Consider the following 21,550-nt stretch of genomic DNA (forward strand, 5'->3'; position numbering starts at 1 on the left):
GCGGCTCGTTCATCTAGACTCTTGCCTCTTGGCCCATAATCAAAACATCTACCGACGGAAGAGAAAGTGGGGCCCTGCGACGGCCGAAGCTAACCTTTCGGGGCTCTCAGCCGTGAGAACAGTCTCTGGACATTCTGTTCTTCTTCTTCGTGGTTCCGAGCTGGCCTTCACCTAATTCAGCTCCACAGTAGCAGCAGCGAAGCCATGGAATCGCAGAGATGGAAGCTGTTACTCTCTCTTTCTCTCTTGTCGCCGTTCCTCTTCGTTTCCGGCGTCAGAGGCTGGACCGGCGAAGTCCGCGGCCGGGTCGTCTGTGACGTCTGCGGCGATTCTTCCATCGGACCCGAAGATCACGTCCTTCAAGGTCCCCCCCCCCTCTCTCTCTCTCTCTCTCTCGCAGACAGAGACGCCCGTTGATAAGCGAATTACTGTTGTGTATATTGAAATTGCATCCTTCGTGCCTGGTTGATCATGGAGTACTTGTTTTGCCTATCCTCTCTGCGAAATGGGTGAAATTTCGTGTCGATGATAGCCGGTGCCATTATTTTGATAGACTAGTATTGAGTTGCGTGCTCATCAATGGAGCGAGTCAATGCAGTTCATAGTGTTCGACCACGGCGTATCCACTGCGGGATTGCCCTATTCTCATGGAATCGATCAGAATTGCTTGAATAGTTTTGCTATCTCAAAGAACAACGACTGGACACAAATTGATTACTGGGTCTAGCGATTCCACACCCATTTGCAGCTATTGTGTGGTAATATAGCACAGTTGTTGTCATGGTTATTGTTACTATTGCCTTTTTATTTGGAGTCGATCACAATTAGCACCATTTATCTCTGTTATTCTTAATTTCCGTCCTTACTAAAACACGAGATAATGTTGAGCTTGCGGAGGCTTGATTATCCTGAAGGTTATCGAGCTACAAGTTCTTTCTTGAAATAATTCTATGTTACCCTTAATCTGTTGCTTTGCTTTTTAGTTTGGCGTATAAGGTTTCTTGTAGATTGCTTATAACTGAAAGGACAGATTAATGCAATTTGAAGAGTAGTGGAGGTTGCCAGTTTATGTGTGGTCGTTGTGCTCCAGCATAGCTCGCTTCCAATTGGAGGTCGTGACGTTCATGATGATCATACAAGCAAGAGCTCAAAATGAGACTTACTTGTTCGTAGAGATAATGATTTAGTTTTGCACACTTTGAGATGTTGAAAATGTAAGAACCTGATTGGCCGGTGCGGAAGGTTGAGGTATTCGCGGACCAGTTGCTTATGTTTGCTTCAATCCGTGAGACGTGACTGAGGAAAAGGCCTGGCATTAAGAGGGTGAAGGCCTTTTCTTCTTTTCGTTTGTTTTTCCAATAGTTTCATGAAATTTGATGGCTAGAAGAGAAGACCTTACCATAGGCTTTTTGCCCTTTATGGTGGAGGAGCGTCAGTTGTTTGGCATTGAAGAAAGCAAATAGAGGTTATGGGAAGAACTAAATTTGATGGAAGAGAGATGCGTGTGAGGACATTCATATCTCAGGGATTTTGCAAGACATCGGTGAGAATGCCTACCATGATGACATTAGAGTGCATAGGATGTGGCCTGCTGGGTGGGGTTAAAGCCCGTCAGTCAAGTTTTTGCTTTTCGTATGGATGAGAAACTCAATAACGGTATTAACTGAGGTGTCCTCCACTGCCGCAAAGTTTTCTAGATTCTTGGTTGTTACATGGTGGGAATGGGGCTTATTCTATATATATATAGCACAATCAAATGAGCTGGACTTCATTACAAATATCTTGTCCAAATGATAGTTACAATTCGTTACATGCATATCTGTTAAAATGTCTATGAGATTCAATATTTGGCCATCTGACAATTTTTATGCTGGTTACTTAGGGGTATACTCTAGTTAATCGCGTAAAGGTCGATTCTTGTCTTAGGTTGTGAGGGCCACTAGAGACCATTATGTTGTGAAATCTCATTTGGATGACCATGACTACTTTGTTGATTATTGAAATACAGCAACTTTGGCGGTTGGATATGATACACGATTGTTTAGTTCGGAGGAAGCGTGGCTCTTGACTTTTCTGATCATTTCTGTTTAGAGAATAGTTGAGTATGAACATCCAATATAGATGGTTTCATCTTTATAAATCCCGGATCGAAGTTCAAAAGGGAGTCAGGAACCTTTTTGTTTCAATCTTGCCAAGTTTAATCATGATCTTCCTATAAATTGAAAGATGGTAGGCGGTTTACTGAGTTTTTTCGTCTTCTTTCTGTTGCAGGTGCTGAAGTTGCGGTTCTTTGCATCACAAAATCTGGCGAAGTTGTCAACTACCAAGCATTTACTAACTCCAAGGGTGTATACAAAGTTGCAGAGACAATGCCCGAGAGTGATCGCTGGGATGCTTGTCTTGCGCGTCCGATCAGCAGTTTCCATGAGCATTGCACTCATCTCAGGGGTGGCACTGCTGGTGTCAAATTTAGCTATAACCATCCATCAGGTTACTTCCATACCGTTAGGCCCTTCGTGTATCGCCCCGTGGATGTTCCAACATACTGTTGACTGTACTTGGTTTAAATGGGGGTGAAAAAGGACCATAGTGTTGAGTGTAAATGTTGCTGTCGCTGCAACTGCTACAGGAGTGCAGGTCTCGATGCATCATGCTATATCACCGAAAATGTAAGATGCTTGGTGATTATCAACTGGAAATACAGTTTGCGTTAATGTGGTCGCGGTGATCGCCGTTGTGTTTAATTTCTGAGACTCCAAAAGCAACAGGTAATTTTATTTAGCGAAATTAGCACGTGACAGGAGGCAAGTTGTTTTCCTGCTGTATGAAGGCATAAAGGTGCCCAAATCGCTTGCCACTAATGCGTCAAGCCACTGAGATCTTTCTAATCTACTGTCAGGCTTTGTTTATTTTACAAAAAATAAATAATTTTAAAATTATATTTAAAAAAAATGATAATTATATAGCTTGAAATAATTAGCTAATAAAAAATATTTTTATTATTGATGAAAAATTATGTATATAAATGTTAGCGGACAATGAAAATATTTTTCATTCATATTTTTCATAAGCTTTGTAAACGATCATTTTGAAAAAAAAATGTTTTTCAAGTTCTTTATTTTTTGAAAAATAAATGGAGTTTTAAGTTTGATCCAATGCCAAGACGTCAAATGATGTCATAAATTTCATATTAAAAGTGCGTCAATGGTGACAGGTACTCCATGGTGATTCGTGTGTTTATTTCGCGGAAAATGAATGATATAACATCTTTCCGAAAATGATTGTTTGTATTACTTTTTTTTTCTTTTTTTGTGGTCGAAAATTGTTTGTATCAATTGAAATAAGTAGTTAATGAAACTTTTTTCATTAATGATAATACTTTATATCCAAATATTGTGGTCACAATACATTTTCGTGAATTATAAAAATAATTTTCTTTCATTTATTTTTATAAGAGAGATGAGCGATCATTTTAAGAAAACATTTTTTGAATCATTCATAATGGAGCCTTAGGATGCATTTGTTTTACGAAAACTAAAAATTTGGAAAATATCTTCCTTAAAATTTATGATTTGTATTACTTGAAATAATTAGTCAATGAAAAATATTTCGTTATCCACAATAACCAAATAAACTATTCTACATATGCAAATGGTGGAAATTAGCAAATGAATCACCTTGCAGTAATACGCAATATCTCGACATAGGAGTGATTTTTCCACCTGTTCGTAATCAGCTAGTAAAACACGCAATATTTTTCTAAATACACATTACTTCCTCGGTGAGCCTATGCTGTCGTGGCGACATCCTATAGGAGCAGACGACGTGTCCCCGAATCTCATCTTCAATTGACAGAATCACCCCCGACTTCATTCGCGCGCCCTGTCCAGTTGACGTCCGCGAGCAAAGGGCAAAGCCGTCGACCCATATAAACCGGAAAAACAAACCGTCGATGGAGAGCATGCCGTTTGCCAAAGACTTTTAAGGAAACGGAAATTCAGGGGATGAGATGGTAGCGCGAGATCCCTCCATTTTCGAACTGCAGAAAAGGAGAAGAAAATGATCAAAGGTTGGAAGCAGCTGAGAGCAGCATTCGGAGCGTCGTTCCTGTGGCTTGTTTGCTTGATCTACTTCACTCAGGTTCGATTCGAGTCCTACGCTTCGTCCCGATTGGCGTTCGGACATGTGCTTGTGTTTTTCTTGTTGTTGCTGCTTTTCGTGCTCACGATCGTAGGAAGGATCGAGAGTCGCAATCGTTTTGTGGAGTTTAGTGATTTTTCCGAGTGTGTGGTTCTTGTTTGCGTGAGCTCTCGGGCGAGAAATGCGCGTCGGTTTTGAGCACTTTGGATTTATTTCGGTATCAGAAGATTTTCTTTGTTGATCGCTTTTACTGCAAGCTGATTTGGGCTCTGAATCGTGCGTTTCTGATTATGGGCACGAATGTCGGGTTCGTGTTTGGTGCTTCGATGGTTGGTGCGGAGGTACCCGTACCTTCTAGCTGGGAAACGACATGTGTGCTTGTCGAAGTGAATGACGAATGCTTCAGGTCCGATTTGTGATGGTTTCTCTATTGGCATGCAGGGTTTCAGGTCATTTGCGTGGACTGCAGTTTCTTACCAGCTCAAAGACATACTCAAATTGTCGCCCTCGGCCTCTCAATTTGTGTTTTCAGTTGCATTTTTCCCATGGAGCATAAAACCCTTATATGGGTAATGCATTGGATATACCCTTTTGCGCGCCATGTTTATTACTAGATTGGTCCTTGATTTCCTCCCTCGTGATTTTGCTGGTGTAGTCATTCTCCTGTCCGGAGCGATGTATATTAGTTAGTAAGTGTTCTTTCTTTCAATTTTCTTCCTTTTGACTTCGCTATGTTCTGGCATGCAGAATTTTGTCAGACTGCATCCCGATTGGAGGAAGAAAACGGGTTCCATACCTGATTCTTGCGACCATACTGTCTCTTGTGCCATGGCTTATTTTGGGCCTAAATGCTTATTTGAGGAATTCTACATGGCACCTCACTATCTTCTTAACTGTCCAAAATCTGGGCTCGGCAATGGCTGATGTTGTCATTGATGCAATGATTGCCGAAGCTGTGAGATTTGAGAAGTATGTACCTGCACTCTTCTCCTCTATGAATTTTTTCGGAAAGAAATTATAGTTATAGCTTCCACCTTGCTTACGATTATCGTACTGCTTAATGACTTTTTTCTTCTTGTTACCCTATTTTAGGGTGTCTGGCTAGACCAAAACATTTACATTGCAGACATAATTCTCAGATTTGTGAACATTCGCCCTTGTTCTTGCTGCAGAGACTTACTTTTATATGAGTATTATTAAGGAGAGCCCTTAGTGCACTTGCAAGCAACAAAATAAGGAAAATTTATGGTATCCAAAACAATGACTTACCTTGTTGTATGTGCAATCAATGTCTTGTCAATCCAACAATTACTTTTTAAGTATGCTTAATAAGTGTCCCAAAGGCATTCATTAACAGGATTCTTTTAATATTGTTAATCAGAATACATTTCAATGGATCGTACGTGCTTATAATTGAGGGAATCGTGTACATTTAATTTGTGATCTCAGCAAAACCTGCGCTCTTATTGCTCTTGTTCAGGGCTTCGTTTGCTGGAGATCTTCAGTCAATGTCTTGGTTTGCAATGGCTTTTGGTGGTATATGTGGGAGTTTATTTGGCGGATATGCATTAACCAATGTGGAGATAGCAACTATTTTTCTTCTATTTACTGTGCTGCCAGCTGTACAATTACTGTCAAGTAGTTCAGTAAAGGAGAATCCCTCATGCACATATGATGAAAAAGATCATCCTAATGGCAAACATCTGATGAATGGCAATAGTAGTTTAATAGATGAGGATAGATTTACAGTGAAGAAGCAAAGTAAGAGTACTTCCAGAAGAAAGAAGAGCCGCAAGAGTGGAAAAAAGATGGATGTTGCCTCTGATAAGTCCAGACCTTTCCGGGAAGGTGATCCACTATTCTTGAAATGGCTGCGCTCTCTGAAAAATGCTATTTATGGTCTATACCAAGCTTTTCAACAGCCAGTCATATGGAGGTAAGTGGACAGGAAACTTAACCTATTGAAGCAATGATTTCTTAGTATTTTAAGGTCACTTGTCTTCTTGTCAGATTTTATGGTCTTTGGCAGTCACAAATAAATGTATGGAAGTGAAGTGATTTGTCAATGACTCTGTTTTATAGTTTGTCCAAGGACAAAACTCCTTGTCTCTGTTGGTTATGTCATCACATGATCTGCCTTAATCTTCGTATATGTTACCTAGTGGATATTCACATAAGTATTTCTATTAGCCTCTGTCCTTTTTTGTAGATTTAAATGTGTCTATGTAGTGAAAAAAGGAATGCCCTTTTCTTTGTCAAATACTTTGTCCTGATTAATTTTATGATGCATTAGCCAAATTTCTAATGAGGTGCTTTTCTATTTCTTTTCCTCGATCCTTGTAAGACCAGACCTATGGCTTGGTTTTTTCTAGCTCATGTCACCGTTCCAAACCTCTCAACGGTCATGTTCTACTACCAGACGGATTTTTTAAAACTGGAAGCATCATTTTTGGGGACTTCACGTGTTGTTGGATGGGTAGGCCTCATGATTGGGACCTTCATATACAATCGTTTCTTCAAGACCATGAACTTACGAAAAATCCTCTTGTGAGTTTTGGGTACTTTATGAGATGGTTTTATCTTTGGTAAATAATGTTCTATAGCTCAGTTTGCTGATGGTGCTTCCTTTTTTATCTATGAAACGCAATGCAGGTTTGCTCATGTTGGCTTAGCCTTACTGGCCACACTGGATATGATTCTAGTATCTCGAATAAATGTGTCGTTGGCAATATCAGACAAGGTTATGGTTTTGAGTGGATCTGCTCTTGCCGATGCAATTAATCAACTCAAGTATGTGCAGCGGGTCTTCATCTGCACTTTACTAAGATCTGCTCTTGCTGTTCAATACTGTTCCTAATTGAATTTTACCAGCATCGACAACTCTCTCGACCATCCTTTCTCATAATTTGCGGGCATTGTTTTATCTTGTGAATGCAGGTTCATGCCATTCTTGATTCTATCTGGACAGTTGTGCCCGCCTGGAATCGAAGGGACTCTATTTGCACTCTTCATGTCAATCAACAATCTTGGATCCACGCTGGGTTCATTTGTAGGCGCCGGCTTGGCTTCATTCTTGAACATCCACTCTGGTTCTTTCGACAGCCTCCTCCTAGGAATTGCTATCCAAGTCGTCTGCATATTCGTGCCAGTTGCTTTGCTATTCTTGATACCGAAAGACGCCACAGGGATTTCTGCATAGTGGTAGATTACATTTTCAACAGAGTTGCAGAGAAGAGATTAGGATAGATCGGGGGAGAACTTTTTTCCTTCACATCTCTCTCCTGTATAGCAGTTTACAGGTAGATTTTTCAATGTACAAGTCCACTGAGCGGTAGATACGTCATAGAAGTCAAATGGAAGATGTTCTTGTAATTTTTTCTGTGGAATGGAAATATTCCATGTGCTTCCTTAAACGCATCCTTTCGAAATATAGTGATTTTATGTGATTATATGCGGAAATTGTATCCCCAATATCCCCAAGTTATGCGTTGGAGTAAAATTAGCTGCTTCTCAAGCAGCAGCCATTGCCATTGTGAACCCCTCTCTCTCTCTCTTCACATACAGCTCAGGACATCTCTGGCTACTGAGCCGCCGTCCTAATGCCAGCCTCACCATGGCAGCCTGACCCTACCATTGCCGCCCCTCTCCTGGCCTGTCTCTGTTTGTGGCGAGCTCCCTCGTGAGAGGTGCTGAGCTTTGGTTGTGCGCCACCGTCCCAATGCCTACCTCACCGTGGTTGCCCAACCCTACCGTTGCCGCCCCTCTCCCCGTGCCTGTCTCTGTTTGTGGTGAGCTCCTTTGCAAGAGGCGCTGAGCTTGCAGCCGCTGCGCCAAAGCTCGAGGCCAAGCTCGCAGCGGCTGGCAGCCGCTGCAGGTATCCCTCGGAGCCATGCGAGAACTTCTTTCATCGCTTTTTGCTAAGAAATCGCTCTGGGTGACGTTGATGTCTAATTTTGGATAGTACCGAATGCCTTGAACATCAATTTCTGGCCTTTTTTCCTTCTTCAGTTTGGGCCATGCAAATGATGGCTTTTCGACTATTCATTTTTTCGCCAATTCCCACTCTGTTCGTTCCGCTGAAAATAATAATTTATAAAACATTTTTCTAATATTAATCTCTCATATCGCTCAACATCAATTAGTCAATGAATTTTTTTTTCTTATCGACAATAATTTATGTTAAAATATTTTTTTCGAGAATATTTTTTGTTCGTTGCACTTTCTAAGCAATAAAAGTAATTATTTTTATGACAATATTTCTAAATTGTTCATTTATCATGAAACAACCAGAGCTTAAAAATTTAAAATCGTGATCTAGCGTAAACTTATAATTTTCACATTCGATAGAGAAGTTAATTTTTTAGTAAAAAAAATACAAAATAAAAGTAAAAAGGGACACAACGTTCTCTGGCAACCTGGAAAGCTTGCCGAAAAAGAAGAATTTCTGAAAAAAAAGGGCAGAGAAGTTTCTTACCAAAAAAATTGAGTGGAAGAAGCCTATCTCTGTCTTATCAGAGCCAGGTTTCGATCCTGGGACCTGTGGGTTATGGGCCCACCACGCTTCCGCTGCGCCACTCTGATTTTTGTTGACGCTTATCGCTTCCATTCATTTATAACTTTGCTGGTTGGTCTCCGAACTACGGCAGCATTCATCTTTCTTCCTTCGATCGCTTCCAAACATTCGTCTGAACTGAACACAGAGAGAGAGAGGAGGGATGAGGAGACGACCTGGAATCGGAGGCTTGCAAACGGCGGCAGCTGCTCGGGTTTGTTTCGTTTCTATCCTCATGTTTTCCGTTCTTCTCTGTCGCTGAATCGAACCGGTTCCTTTCCTTTCTCGTTCAAATGGACCCTCATGGTTTTTCCTTGTTATGCGCGAGTAGGATCAATATCGATTGCTCGGAGAGAATGTCGCCAAGATCCGGACCGATCTCATGAAGGAGCAGCTCGCTACCTTCCGCTCCCAGCTCGAAGACTTCGCTCGCAAGCACAAGGTCGCTTCCCATCGCATTATAATGCGCATCCCAAATTTTCGATCTTCTTTGCCCATTTTGTGGCGGTGGGATTCGCAATGACTGGAATGAGAAATCGATGCGGAGAGTACATAGTCAGTTGCATACTTTTCGGATGGAATAGGGTAAAAACGCGGTGATAGTGTTCGATTGCCTGATGTACGTAGGTTTAGTGCTTGCAATTTGTAAGAGCCATAAATGATTTATCGTTCATGATGCGGTGCTGCCCTTCGGGCTGGTTCTGTCAGTTTTTCCTACTTGAATCGTATTCAATGAATCCCCGTTGCTTCTGTACTAGCGACAATATTTCTTTAGTTTGTGAATTAGTTGTGGAAGCTCTCTGCACTTTCCTCCTGTAACTCCCCGTCTCTGATAGATGCCACTTTTGGTTATCTCTGTCTACAAATATAGTTTGTGGCTGCTTTTTTGTATTAGAAGTTGGCTATTGGTGTTTTTGAAGACAAGTCTTGTACCGGTGTTGATGGAGATGCAAGTACTTGATGAGGCATACTTTTTGAACGACAGTTTCACTTCATGTTTAAATTTTTCTGTTCTTTGCTTTCTAGCAATTAAATGGACTATGGGGAATGATCAAGCTTCACTAATGATGTGCAGAATGACATTCGCAAGAATCCCGCTTTCAGGTCGCAGTTCCACGAGATGTGTGCAAAAGTTGGAGTTGATCCTTTAGCATCAAATAAAGGTTTTTGGGCTGAGCTACTAGGGATCGGTGACTTCTATTATGAAATTGGTTGGTATTTTCGTCATCTTAGTGCTTCATCGGTAGCTTTATGACATGACTTGTGTTGTAGCTGTAGGTTCTGAAACATGCCAAATATAGGTTGAATTGCACATTGGTGGACATCAAAAACTAAAAAAAAAAAAAGACGAAGAAAAGTAAAAGGGATTTCCTCTCGTCCTCTGCCTTTGTTAGTGTTGATTCTCTTGCTTTGGGGAAACAAAATAGATGGCCATAATATGAGTCAAATGTTTTACAATGATAGGTGGTGAATGGCGATCTGTTTTGAATTTGCGTGGCTTGCTATTCTCCGTAGGTTTTCAAATAATCTACATCACAATATAGAGGTTTCATTTGATTATGGCAAACTTTTCAATGTTATACAGTTGGATGAAACATTCTAGATTTAGAGTGGGGCAGCGGGCTCATCTAAATTTACCTGCAATTAGACTGTTTTTTCTTCTTTGAAGGGATAAGAGCAATTTTCCCCATTTGATTCAAATAGTCTTCTTTCTCCTTAGAATGCTGGTTGGGTTGAAGCTTATGTGTCAGCTCGTCAAAGATTTTCTTATGCTGAATTAATTAGTCAGGGGTGCAAATTGTCGAGATTTGCTTGGCAATGAGAGCCCAAAATGGAGGTTTGATCAACCTGCAGGAGCTCTGCAGTCTTCTTCGTCAGAAAAGAAAAGGCTTGAGGGAAGCTGTTTCTGAGGATGATTGCTTGCGTGCCATAAGTAAGCTGAAGGTATCGTGTAATAACTGTCCTCTGCAACTTCTGATCCTATCTTTCATTCTCTACCTTTAAGACTAACATCATCATCTGGTATCATGTTTGTAATTCTAGGAAGACACAGCAGTCATGTGTTTCTTAAGTAATGTTAGCTTTGAATATTTAATACAGGAAACTATAAGGATGGAAAATTTTACCTCACTGAGGCTGTCTGACATTCTGTCCATCTCTATCGAATGTACTGTATATTCTTTATTGGGATGGCTTCCAATGATTGCCTACTGATCTATGATGTGTATGTGTCTCCCTATAAGACGGATTAAGATCAAGTGTTTCCACACATCACAGTAGCTAGTGGAAATACTGCATTTTGTGCCTATCATCTGTTGTGAAAGTCTGGCTTGTTGAATCTTTGATCAATCTGAATTGGTGTTCATCTATGAGCTCCCTTTGTTGCATAATGGTTCAAGTGAAGTAACGTACTTCTCTATATATGTCCCTGTATGTTTGCTCGTGTTAGCATCTTGTTATAACTAGTTTACTCCGTTAACTTAGTTGCATAAATGGCCTTTTTTTGTTTCCAGGTGTTGGGTAGTGGTTTTGAGGTAATATCTGTTGGGAAGAAAAAGCTTGTTCGATCAGTTCCGACTGAGTTGAACAAAGATCATAATGAAATCATTGAGCTCGCTCAGGTACTTTTTCTTGTGGATCTCTCACCTCAAAATTGGAACTCTTCTATCCCCTCTTATTTGATTGCAGATGTAGTTGTCCAATATCTTTCAGAAAATAATTAAATTGGCTTTTTCTGTTCTAGCTCTCTTTATTAGTACCTTCATATGAGGAAACTTGATGAAAAAACTCTCAATTTGCTACGATGTTAGGCTCAGGGTTTCGTGACTGTTGATGAGCTAGAGAGACGGCTGTCCTGGACTTCTGGCCGTGCCATCGATGCACTCGAAACTTTGTTAGAAGTAAGTTTATGTGGGCATTTGAGCAGGTTTCTGTCCTTTTCTACCCCAAAAGGGTTTTGGTGGTTGGGTTGCTTAGGCTTATAAACCATCATCTTGCTGGGCGCAGGAAGGTTTTGCTATGATTGATGATGGACACAGAGACGGCAGACGAAGGTACTGGTTCCCTTGCGTATCATCCATCTCTTCGCTGGGAGGAAATGATGCCTAAAGCGAGGGGCTCCCTTTTCCCCTCTTTTTTCGGCTTTTTTTTAAGATGGCGGTCGAGACTATGTTCCTTTCGCGATTCAAAGTGATGGGAAAATAGACTTAAAATAAGTCGGTGTGCAGGACAAAAATAGATTCTGTTTTCACCTGCAGCTATTATAGTTCGTCTGTAACTTCACATGTCAATGTACATACATACAATCTGGTTTCTATCTAAAGATAGAGTCGAATACTGATTTTGGTACAAGTTCTCAGATAGTGCGTGCCTCCAAGGTTTGGAGCATCGAGTTATTCTTCCGACATCTTCGCAATTGGCCATTCTTCTCCTGAACGCATTCGTTATATCTCACCGCGATTTTTAGCTTAATTTGGTTTGTCGTATGATTAGATTTGTGAATCTGTCCGTTGCCGGGTCCTACCAGTTTCTTTCTCAAAGCACAAGTCCCACCTCAGAGGACAAGGAAGAGAGAGCATCCAACAATTTCTTAGTTCTATTTCAACATCGTGCCATTAGCGTGCCTTTAAGGATGTCAGATCTACGGCGCGTAAATTCCATCTTTAAATTCCGCGAACTTCTATGTTCTTTGATTCGATTAACTTGATATCTATCCGTCGCATGCGTAATTCATTCTATTTCACATATTTGCGACCAACATATAATAGAATTCGGGAAATTTCACATTACTTTCATATTTTGTCAGCTCAAGTTGGGGGCATTGCACGATTTTTCCCTTCCACTGGCAGTAAAGTAGTAAATTTCAGGGAGGGAAATTGAGATGAGTTCTTTTTCAGAGCGATATATAGGAGGGGATGGAAAGGAAACTTCAAGGGGCAAAGTATCATTTTAGCCGTCCCCTTTTGGGACTCGGTTCTTGAGTCAGGCCGGGTTACAACTAAGAACGAACCGGATCGGTTCGGTTGGTTCTTGTCCGTGTCTGCGAAACATCTCAACCGCTCTTTTCGTCCTTCCCAAATGGCAGCTCAATTTCATGCGTTCAAGCAAATATCCAGCGCTCACAAAGCCGCCAAATTTAGGATGGTCGTCATCTGCGTTAACGACACCAACTCTGTTTCTTCTCTCTCTCTCCGATCGCAATGGCTTCTTCACCTTCTTCGTTTCCGATTGCGCTATTGCTCACCTTCTTCGCCGCCGCTTCCACCATCGCGCCACTCTCTCAGTCCGCGAAATTGCCGTTTCACCCCGAGGACGCGCTTCCTCTGTTGCCGAGGCAGCTCTCATGGCCGATTCTCAACCGCCTTCGTGGCCCCGTGGATCTCTTGCCAACCTTCGTTGGCTCGGCCTCGCCTTCCTCCAATGCCAGCTTGAACTGGAAGGGCGCTTGCTTCTATGAATCCACGGCTTCGATGGAGTTCCACAACAAGAGCGAGAGCGAGTTCGGCGGAGGCACGCTTCACATCAAGGTCCGCTTGGAGTTCTCTTGTCGAATTGATGTTGTTGATCCCGCGAGCGTATTTTTGGTTGTTGTTGGGATTTGGAGCCTTGGGGTTGGTAGATAGTTGGCGATGACTGCGTTAGGTTGCGAATGAATCGAATTTATCGCGAGCCACTCGAACTCTGATTGAGTTTTGTTAGTTTTGACTCGACTTCTTGGTTTGTATCTAACCAAGTGGAGTTGAATGCGATTCCGTGATGCTTTACTTGATTGGTTCGCTATGTGATCAGACAGTAGACTTTCGGTAGATAACTATATCTACGTACTTGTGAAAAAAAAACATGGATAACGTACTGTTTGAAAATCTTCGATAGATTGAGCTCTTTGTGCTTATGAATTACTTTTGGATAACCATCCAAGCACTAGCATAGCAGTGTAGAGACTACCTTATCAGTCCAGTTCAGTGTCCAGCCTCAACTTTTGGTCCTTGAAACGAGTTTGGATGAAAAACTGCATCGACTCAACTCAGCTCAGCTCTACTGTACCCCCTATATGGAGTAGTAACGTTGCAATTGGCTATGCATTTCAATATAGCGGGTTGGGGAGAAGCATGTAATTTTTTACATTTGCCTGCTCTACTTGATGGTTGATTTGATTCTTTTCCTGGTATCATTATCCTTACAAATTGTTCAATTTTGTTATTAATGGCAAGGCATATATGGCAAGTTCCTCGGGATTTATGGTTGTTGCTCCATCCGTGATTTCAAATGGCGCCACCTATAACCTGTTATTATCTGTGTCATGCTTTTAAGTGGTGACTACTAACTTTGAATTTTATGGGCACTAACACAGGTCAGCAAGGCACACAGTTGGACTTGCATGGATCTTTATGTCTTTGCAACTCCATACCGTGTGACCTGGGATTACTATTTCTTGAGTCGGGAGCATACCCTTGAGTTTAAGGCTTGGGAAGGAAAAGCTGAATATGAATACGTACGTGTGTACTCTCCTTAATAAGGGATTTTCATCTTTTTGTCATTTTTTGTAGTCATTATCTGGATGTGAACATGGTCCTCTTTTCTACTGAAATCAGGTGAAAAGCAAGGGAGTGTCTATCTTCCTCATGGAAGCTGGGATGCTTGGAACACTTCAAGCTCTGTGGGATGTCTTCCCTTTGTTTACAAATACTGGTTGGGGTGAAAACTCTAACATCGCCTTTCTCGAGAAGCACATGGGTGCTTCATTTGAGGAACGCCCCAAACCCTGGGTGACAAACATAAGTACAGATAATATTCATTCTGGAGATTTCCTTGCAATATCAAAAATCCGTGGGCGGTGGGGTGGCTTTGAGACATTGGAGAAGTGGGTCAGCGGTTCTTATGCCGGTCATTCTGCAGTTTGCTTGAGGGACTCTGAAGGAAAGCTGTGGGTTGGAGAATCGGGGCATGAGAATGAACAGGTAGGATAAAAAAAATGGATGGTCTGGTATCTAAGGTGCTTGTGTAGAATAAGTATCGCGTCTGATCCGTCCTTTACCCATCCTAATGGGATCATGCCTTCCTTGGTATGATGCAACTGATTTTTGGTTCGACTTAAGAGTATTTCACCTTTTTTCATGCCAAATTCCTCATCAGCTGCCTTACCCAGTTATTCAAGGGACGAGAAAAGTCATACCTGCTTGACCTGAGTGATCATCATAAAACAGAGGAGGAAAAGTGGTTGCAGAATCTTTGCCTAACTTGCAGATATGTTTTGCATTGCTGCATCCAGTAATTTACTTTGTGTTTCTACCTTCCCATCTCGCTGTGCTGGTCTTTTTCTATTTAGTCTGTTCAATGAAATCTCAGTTTTTAAGCACAAGAGACTTTTTTAGGGTTATGTGGACCGCCAGCCTTTGTGTTAAATGGACTTTGTTCCATGCTAAAATTTAACAGAGCTAGAAATGATTCCCATTTTCCTCATAAGGGGCCGCAATTAGGTGTCAATATAAGATGCTATGCTGATGAGGAGTGAATCTGAGTGGATATGCTATTTCTTATGAGAATGCATCCATTGAAGATAGACTTCAGAAAGAACTTGTGCATCAATGAACAGCAGCTTTCTAGTTTCCATTTGTAGTTGTCTGAGACATGATTCATAAAGCTCATGGTATTTCAAAGTTTCGCCAAGTATGATGACTTTGAAGTGCTTTTCCTCTATTTTTTTCTCCTTCTAGGGCGAAGATATTATCGCATTGTTACCTTGGGATGAATGGTGGGAGTTTGAGCTGAATAAGGATAACTCAGATCCCCATATTGCATTACTTCCCTTGCATCCTGACATGCGGGCCAAGTTCAATGAATCTGCTGCATGGGCATATGCTCGAAGTATGGAAGGACAACCGTATGGTTATCATAACATGATATTTAGTTGGATAGACACAATTGATGGGAACTATCCACCTCCCTTGGATGCTCATCTGGTATCTTTATTTAACTTTATTTCCATATTTATAGTCTATCATACTAAATTAATTGTCACCTATAGGGTCATCTATAGGTTAAATTAATTGTCGCCTATAGGGTCATCTATAGGTTACCTTCCGGTTTATGCTCAGTTGAAAAATGCAGATTCTTGTGTCTTTAAGACATCTAAATAGAAATTCAGATTTACATATTGTGACATGTTATGCGTTTTAAAAGGGTCTCCTTTTCCTCTGGTTTAACTAGTGCAGTGACTGTACAGGTTGCATCTGTTATGACAGTTTGGAATCAATTAAGGCCTTCTTATGCTGCCAACTTGTGGAATGAAGCCTTGAACATGCGACTTGGAACTGAGGTATCATTAACAGTTTGTCTCTGCCAAGGAACTTTGGTTTAGAAAGATACTGTTTAATATTTGATTCTATATGATTTTTATGTGGACTTGAACAGTTCACTAGGACATACCTCACGGATGAGTCAGATACGAGTAATCTTGAGTGTTCATTTAATTAGAGTGATACATTATTAAATCTTTAACTTGTACGCCTAAGGTCCATAATCCGCCTAGAATGTCCTCTAGTAAGGACTTATGTTATGGTGTCATTTAGTAGGAAGCCAAGTGGTTTGACTTCTCTATGTCTGTGATAGTTTGATTTGCCTTAATGCTGGACTGGAGACCATGCACCATTTATCTGGTTGTAAACAGCGCCATCCATCTTCTCCTTGTCAGGTTAACAGTATGCCCCTTCTTTCTAAAATCCTTTTCCTTTCTTGGACTTTGCCATCTGGTTTATTGGGACTCTAATGACACTATGGGTTGGCTTAGATTGAGATCCTAGAGAGAATGGATTGTTTAGGACTAGAGGGATTCCGATGCCCTACATTTATTTCTTCTTCTTGGTTTTTTCTCTTTGCAATTGAGTGATGGGTTGCATCATTAAATATTTATACATAATTCAGCGAAGAGAAATACTCCAGCATCCAACTTTTCTTGTAGTAACTGATTTGCTTCGATTTTGATTTCCTTTGTCAAAAATAATATCAAGTTTTGTGTTTCCTAGAATAGGTAACGAAAATTAGGGACACGAGGGGATATAGTTGTGAATGGGTAAGAACTCATTTTTTGATGGTTTAAACTTTTAGAAGAAAAATGATCTAACATACATGTCAGGTCATTGAAGGCAACGACATGTATCTCTGGTACTTCTCTGTATGCTTGATGAGATGTGCCAGATGAATCTCAGAAAAGGCAGGTTGAGGATATTAGACATTCCTTGACGACGGATGGGGATCATATGCTTTTCCTTATCCAGCAATAATGGTTGATTTCATGCAGGGTTTGGATCTTCCAGATATTTTAGTGGAGACCGAAAAGCGTGGCTCGTCCTTCGATGAACTGCTTACCATCCCAGAGCAGGATGATTGGCTGTACAGTGATGGAAAGTCAACCTCTTGCATTGCCTTTGTTCTTGAAATGTACAAGGAGGCAGGATTGTTTGGTTCAATTGCGGACTCTATTCAAGTGACGGAATTCACGGTATAGGCAACCATGCACAATGTGCATCCTCTTGTTTGAGTGGATTGTCATTTTATATTGGATACCCGGAGTTAGGTTCTTTCAGGATGTGGATCCCATTTCTTTTCTTAAGGAGAAGAATAGAGAATTGAGTCATTTTACATCATGAGAAAGGAGAAACTAATCAGTTTTATCTGCCCTACGAATTATCCATTCAATTAGAGACATCTCTTTTAGATGCGTCCGGTTTTCTGCTTCTGAAGTTCAAGTTCCTCATTTCATCTTTCCCCACGTGCAGATAAAAGATGCATATATGCTGCGGTTCTTCGAGAACAATCCAAGCCGTTTGCCGACATGGTGCAATGATGCTGATGATGTCAGACTCCCCTTTTGTCAAATCCGAGGGAGGTACCGGATGGAACTACCGGGATACAATACTATGGATCCGTACCCCCGTATGAACGAGAGGTGTCCTTCTCGGCCTCCAAAATACATCAGGCCAAGAAATTGCTGACGTAAGTTCGGGTTTTGCACAGCATCTTATATTCGGCATCTTTCAGATGGCTTCTGCCCAGTATCTCTTTGTTTCCCTGCAGGAATAGTTCATGTGCTAGTGGATAGGTACTGTGATAGTTGTAAATATGTGATTAGACAGTCGTGGAGGGAAAATAGTTAGCCATTGGATGGAAGTCTTGTCCGCCGTGCTGTATATTTGTATGATTGTTGGTGTTTTTTGGAATAATGTGCTTATTTATTCTGATTCTGACATGTAAAGACACATTTTGACACTGAAAAAGTTGACAACTGACCAAGTTGGCGAGCTAAATCATAGAATCAGTTTCTATTAAGTGCCGCAAAATTGCGTACACCTTTGTCCCTGGTATTTTCCTTTTATCAGGCAGGCAATAAATGGGGGTATCCAACAGTGATCTAATCCTAAACTAGCATTGACATCACAATCGAAGCCAGAGCACGGAGATTTCCATCCAAATGCACATTGAAAAATGCGGCCTCTCTCCTCGATCTAATGCCATGACATTATCACACTTCCAGCCAAACTCCCTTTTCACACTTTCATTCCTTGTACAATAAAACGCTAAAATGAGTCCTTACAATTGACCGAGACACCCTAAAGGCTAATGCCGTGGATTATAAACCAGGATTCATCCAAAGGAAAGATCTCTCTTGCACCTTTGCAAAAAAAAAAAAAAAAAAAAAACAAGAGTTACACCCGGTAATTTTCAGTCAAGACCTTCAATTTTCCAAGTATGAGTGCTAATCACTGATGCCATCACTCAGGCTTGGCTGCGAAATGGTTGCCTCCGGTCGCAATTTTGTAGATATAAAACCCGGTCATCAGAGCACTGAACAGAGACGAATTGAGAAGTGCGTTAGCTCAGAGTAATTTACTAGGCAAATGAGAGTACATGAAGTAGAGGAAAGTAGGTTTTAGCTAGATATGAAGCTGCATAAAATATAAAACGGGCAGACTGAATTCTTGGGTTAAGAGCAGCATGATTACAACTTAAAAACAAAAGTACGCAACAGGATCCAGCTTCCTGTTCAACTGAATGAGCTGGCTGCCCGATTCAAAAAACACTTGGTAATATACACCAAGCAAAATTGCATTAAGAAATTCAGTCATTAACTACGTCAATGGTGGATGCAAAATGAGCTAAAAGAATCTGTAAAATCTTAATTCAGGGAGGCGAGATACAAATAGTTCATAATTAAGAAAACAAGTTTTACAAGAAATTTTCTGGAATATAGTACATAAGTACACAAAATTGCAGCAAACACCTTGTCCAGCCCACCCATGGACTCCAGTTCATACTGTATATTACTACTAAGGCGTGATCGACTCCAATATGGAAACTCATTTTGCCCCTAAAATGACAATGATACATCTAAGAAACACTTGCATCTCTATTTAGACTTACAACACCGTAAGAGGAATAAGCTTTGAACAAGTTTTCCTTTTTTTTGGTCAAAAGTTTTGAACAAGTTACAGAGTAACTATTTTCTTTTGGTTAAACAAAAACTTAATATCTTGTCTATTTTTGCTCACTCCTCATATGCAATGTCCAAAATAAGATACCATTTTCAAACTTCAAATGAATTGCCAATTCCTTCAGAGTAGAATTTTCAACTTCTGTCAACTTATACTGACGCAAAAAAAACAATTCTGTCAACCTATATACAAGCTCAATTTGGTAGGATGGATGCATGATTCATTAGTTCAACAACTCACTCTATCATTCCCATTCAGGCACGCACATACACAACCAGAAATAGCTACTAAACGTGTTTTTGATGAATGAAGCAAAGGACGTTCTCTGAAGGTCAAGACCATGTGAATTAGAACATATTAATCCAAGAATTTCATTTTCTCCATGGAGGACCATACAAATGAAGAAATTAATATAGGATAATTCTTCTTCTAATTTAAAATGATCTGCAGAATGGATATTCTCGGTCCTATCATCTGAAGATCAGTAATCATTCATCGTAAGTTATATTATAGACAGACAGATCTCCACAATTCATCTATTCCATAAATAAATAAATAAATCCTCCTTTAAGAACAGTCACTAGCTGTAAACTAGCAGCAGCAATTAGCAGTGTAGGCGAGAATATCTAAAGGAAAGCCCCTCTTATGTCCTAACGACCCTTTTACCGACGTTACATCAAAAAATTTGTGAGCAACTGGTGTTGCAACATACATGGTGTGAGAGAGAAAACACAACTTGCTTAGTCAGATGATATATGAGTTCGGTAACACCATGTACAGTTAGCTACCTTATTCCAGCAAGAATACCCGCTGGCATGATTTTAGATGTCTGGAGGTAGCGCTGTCCCATGATGAAGGTAAGCACGGCAGCACAAACTGTCAAAGACACAATAGTTAGTTTGCTATAACATCTATACAGAAAGGTCAATCTTCCCGATGCCTTCGTGTGTGTGATTTTAAGCAACTTTATTCACACGAAAAACTATCCCAAATGAAAAAAGAGAGACGACAATCATATTGTAGATGTTCTCGACACATCCTCTCAGACTAAACCCTTCTACATGCATTTATTAGTAAGAAGTTGGGAAATATTTGATAAACATAAATGACTAGCTTTATCTCATTAAACGTACTAAAAGTTCGATGTTCAGGACTAGATAGGATCTCTTCTTCAGCAGGATCCCCGGAAACCTAGCCAGTTGAGACGATAAAATTTGCAAATTTGCTAAATGTTATCGTGGGAGACTGCAAACTTAACATGCAAGCATTGGACACCAACATCAAGCTAGTCAAGGACGGGATTTTCATAGTTCTTGAAAACTACTTGTCCCTTTGGATAACCAACTCTGGTTATATAGTAATGTGGCTTCATCAGGAACATTCCTGCTCAGGTTACATCAGGCATCCTTTTCTGTCCCCCATCACATGAGACTGCTTGCAGAAAACCAGAAATCACCAATTTCACAGAAAGTAGAGCACTTAGATAATGCAGTGTGTTCCACTTAAAAGTAAGATTGCTGTGGTTGATAAGCAACAGAATAGATAATGAGAGACAGAAATGGCAAACTCCAGAGAACCAGAAGTGCATGGATCGTCCATACGGACTTGAGGCAGCATTAAATGATGGATGCAGATACAGCAGTGACTAATGCAACAGCTAAACCGCCGATACGAACAGATACAGCACTGCAGTTAGATTGGATCTCAGTTTCTCCACCTTGCAAATCTCACTATTGAGTCCTTAACCACCTAAAACCAATCGATAGAAATCCTCAGTAGTTTCATCTCATCAATTCAGCTCAGCTCCTACAATTCAACCTTCACGCTGCGATTTCAAACGGTCTACCAATAACACCGACCAAAAGCCAAATAGTCAAATCGAGCGAAAGCGAATATGGCTATCTACTTGTCAACTCCCAAGAAGGATGTAATTTCAGCTCCAGAACCAATTCCACACACCAACAAGCTGCGCAAAAGCGCTGAGAAGGGCGAAAGCTCACCGGTCTCGAGAATGAGAGCGACGTAGGAGTTCTTCCTCTTCTCGAAGGCCTTGAGGCTCACATAGCCGGCGACGAGGAGGAGGAAGCCGGTGCCGACGCCGCCGGCGAGGGAGGCGACGCTCTTCTTCTTGAAGTATCCGATGAGTCCTCCGATCACCAGGAGGAGACCGTACGGGATCGTCAAGCAGAAATCGTGCATCCTCTTCCCTTTTTCCTTCTCTTCCCCGTGTGATTTTTCAACAGATCGAGAAGAGAGCGAACGGATTCATGAACAGATCTTTCAAGTTGGTGTCCACACATAATAAATATGTAATTTATTTTATTTTATTTTTAAATCGCTTTAATGATTTTTGGTTTGTTATTTCTGGCGA

At 40.9% G+C, this 21,550-nt stretch overlaps 5 protein-coding genes across 7 annotated transcripts in view; 4 read left to right on the forward strand and 1 right to left on the reverse strand.

Moving 5' to 3' along the window:
- LOC115731948 (vacuolar protein sorting-associated protein 22 homolog 1) overlaps positions 1–12,043 on the forward strand; it is a 26,428-nt gene extending 14,385 nt beyond the window's left edge. The window contains exons 2-8 of the mRNA XM_030662646.2: positions 8,839–8,906; positions 9,024–9,134; positions 9,768–9,903; positions 10,482–10,636; positions 11,206–11,313; positions 11,503–11,592; positions 11,699–12,043. Of these exons, the coding sequence (XP_030518506.1) occupies positions 8,856–8,906; positions 9,024–9,134; positions 9,768–9,903; positions 10,482–10,636; positions 11,206–11,313; positions 11,503–11,592; positions 11,699–11,800 (753 nt within the window). The 5' untranslated portion in view covers positions 8,839–8,855 and the 3' untranslated portion in view covers positions 11,801–12,043. The remainder of the gene's footprint in view (positions 1–8,838; positions 8,907–9,023; positions 9,135–9,767; positions 9,904–10,481; positions 10,637–11,205; positions 11,314–11,502; positions 11,593–11,698) is intronic.
- Positions 53–2,714, forward strand: LOC115732041. The gene is made up of 2 exons (XM_030662729.2): positions 53–364; positions 2,272–2,714. The coding sequence occupies exons 1-2, from the start codon at positions 205–207 to the stop codon at positions 2,550–2,552; spliced, it is 441 nt and encodes a 146-aa protein (XP_030518589.1). The 5' UTR covers positions 53–204; the 3' UTR covers positions 2,553–2,714.
- LOC115731262 lies at positions 378–18,359 on the forward strand. Of its 3 annotated transcripts, XM_048274992.1 has the most exons (8): positions 378–396; positions 12,872–13,218; positions 14,043–14,183; positions 14,284–14,649; positions 15,406–15,651; positions 15,915–16,007; positions 16,989–17,189; positions 17,467–18,359. In XM_048274992.1, exons 2-8 carry the CDS (start codon positions 12,892–12,894, stop codon positions 17,680–17,682), a joined length of 1,590 nt encoding a protein of 529 aa, XP_048130949.1. In that variant the 5' UTR covers positions 378–396; positions 12,872–12,891; the 3' UTR covers positions 17,683–18,359. The 3 variants fall into 3 exon arrangements, with proteins under 3 accessions (XP_048130949.1, XP_030517940.1, XP_030517810.1); XM_030661950.2 differs by lacking the exon at positions 378–396 and having other exon boundaries at positions 12,781–13,218; XM_030662080.2 differs by lacking the exons at positions 378–396; positions 16,989–17,189; positions 17,467–18,359 and adding an exon at positions 16,824–16,933 and having other exon boundaries at positions 12,777–13,218.
- LOC115731481 (probable folate-biopterin transporter 4) lies at positions 3,937–7,589 on the forward strand. Its single transcript, XM_030662180.2, has 7 exons — positions 3,937–4,140; positions 4,582–4,709; positions 4,888–5,109; positions 5,621–6,076; positions 6,490–6,687; positions 6,793–6,930; positions 7,078–7,589. The coding sequence occupies exons 1-7, from the start codon at positions 4,060–4,062 to the stop codon at positions 7,337–7,339; spliced, it is 1,485 nt and encodes a 494-aa protein (XP_030518040.1). The 5' UTR covers positions 3,937–4,059; the 3' UTR covers positions 7,340–7,589.
- Positions 18,220–21,485, reverse strand: LOC115732133 (protein FATTY ACID EXPORT 5). The gene is made up of 3 exons (XM_030662828.2): positions 21,180–21,485; positions 19,968–20,055; positions 18,220–18,532 (listed from the first exon to the last, which is right to left on the reverse strand). Exons 1-3 carry the CDS (start codon positions 21,376–21,378, stop codon positions 18,460–18,462), a joined length of 360 nt encoding a protein of 119 aa, XP_030518688.1. The 5' UTR covers positions 21,379–21,485; the 3' UTR covers positions 18,220–18,459.
- Between the last annotated feature and the right edge of the window lie 65 nt (positions 21,486–21,550).

This window comes from Rhodamnia argentea, chromosome 2 (genome assembly GCF_020921035.1).
Source record: "Rhodamnia argentea isolate NSW1041297 chromosome 2, ASM2092103v1, whole genome shotgun sequence".
Classification (NCBI taxonomy): domain Eukaryota; kingdom Viridiplantae; phylum Streptophyta; class Magnoliopsida; order Myrtales; family Myrtaceae; genus Rhodamnia; species Rhodamnia argentea.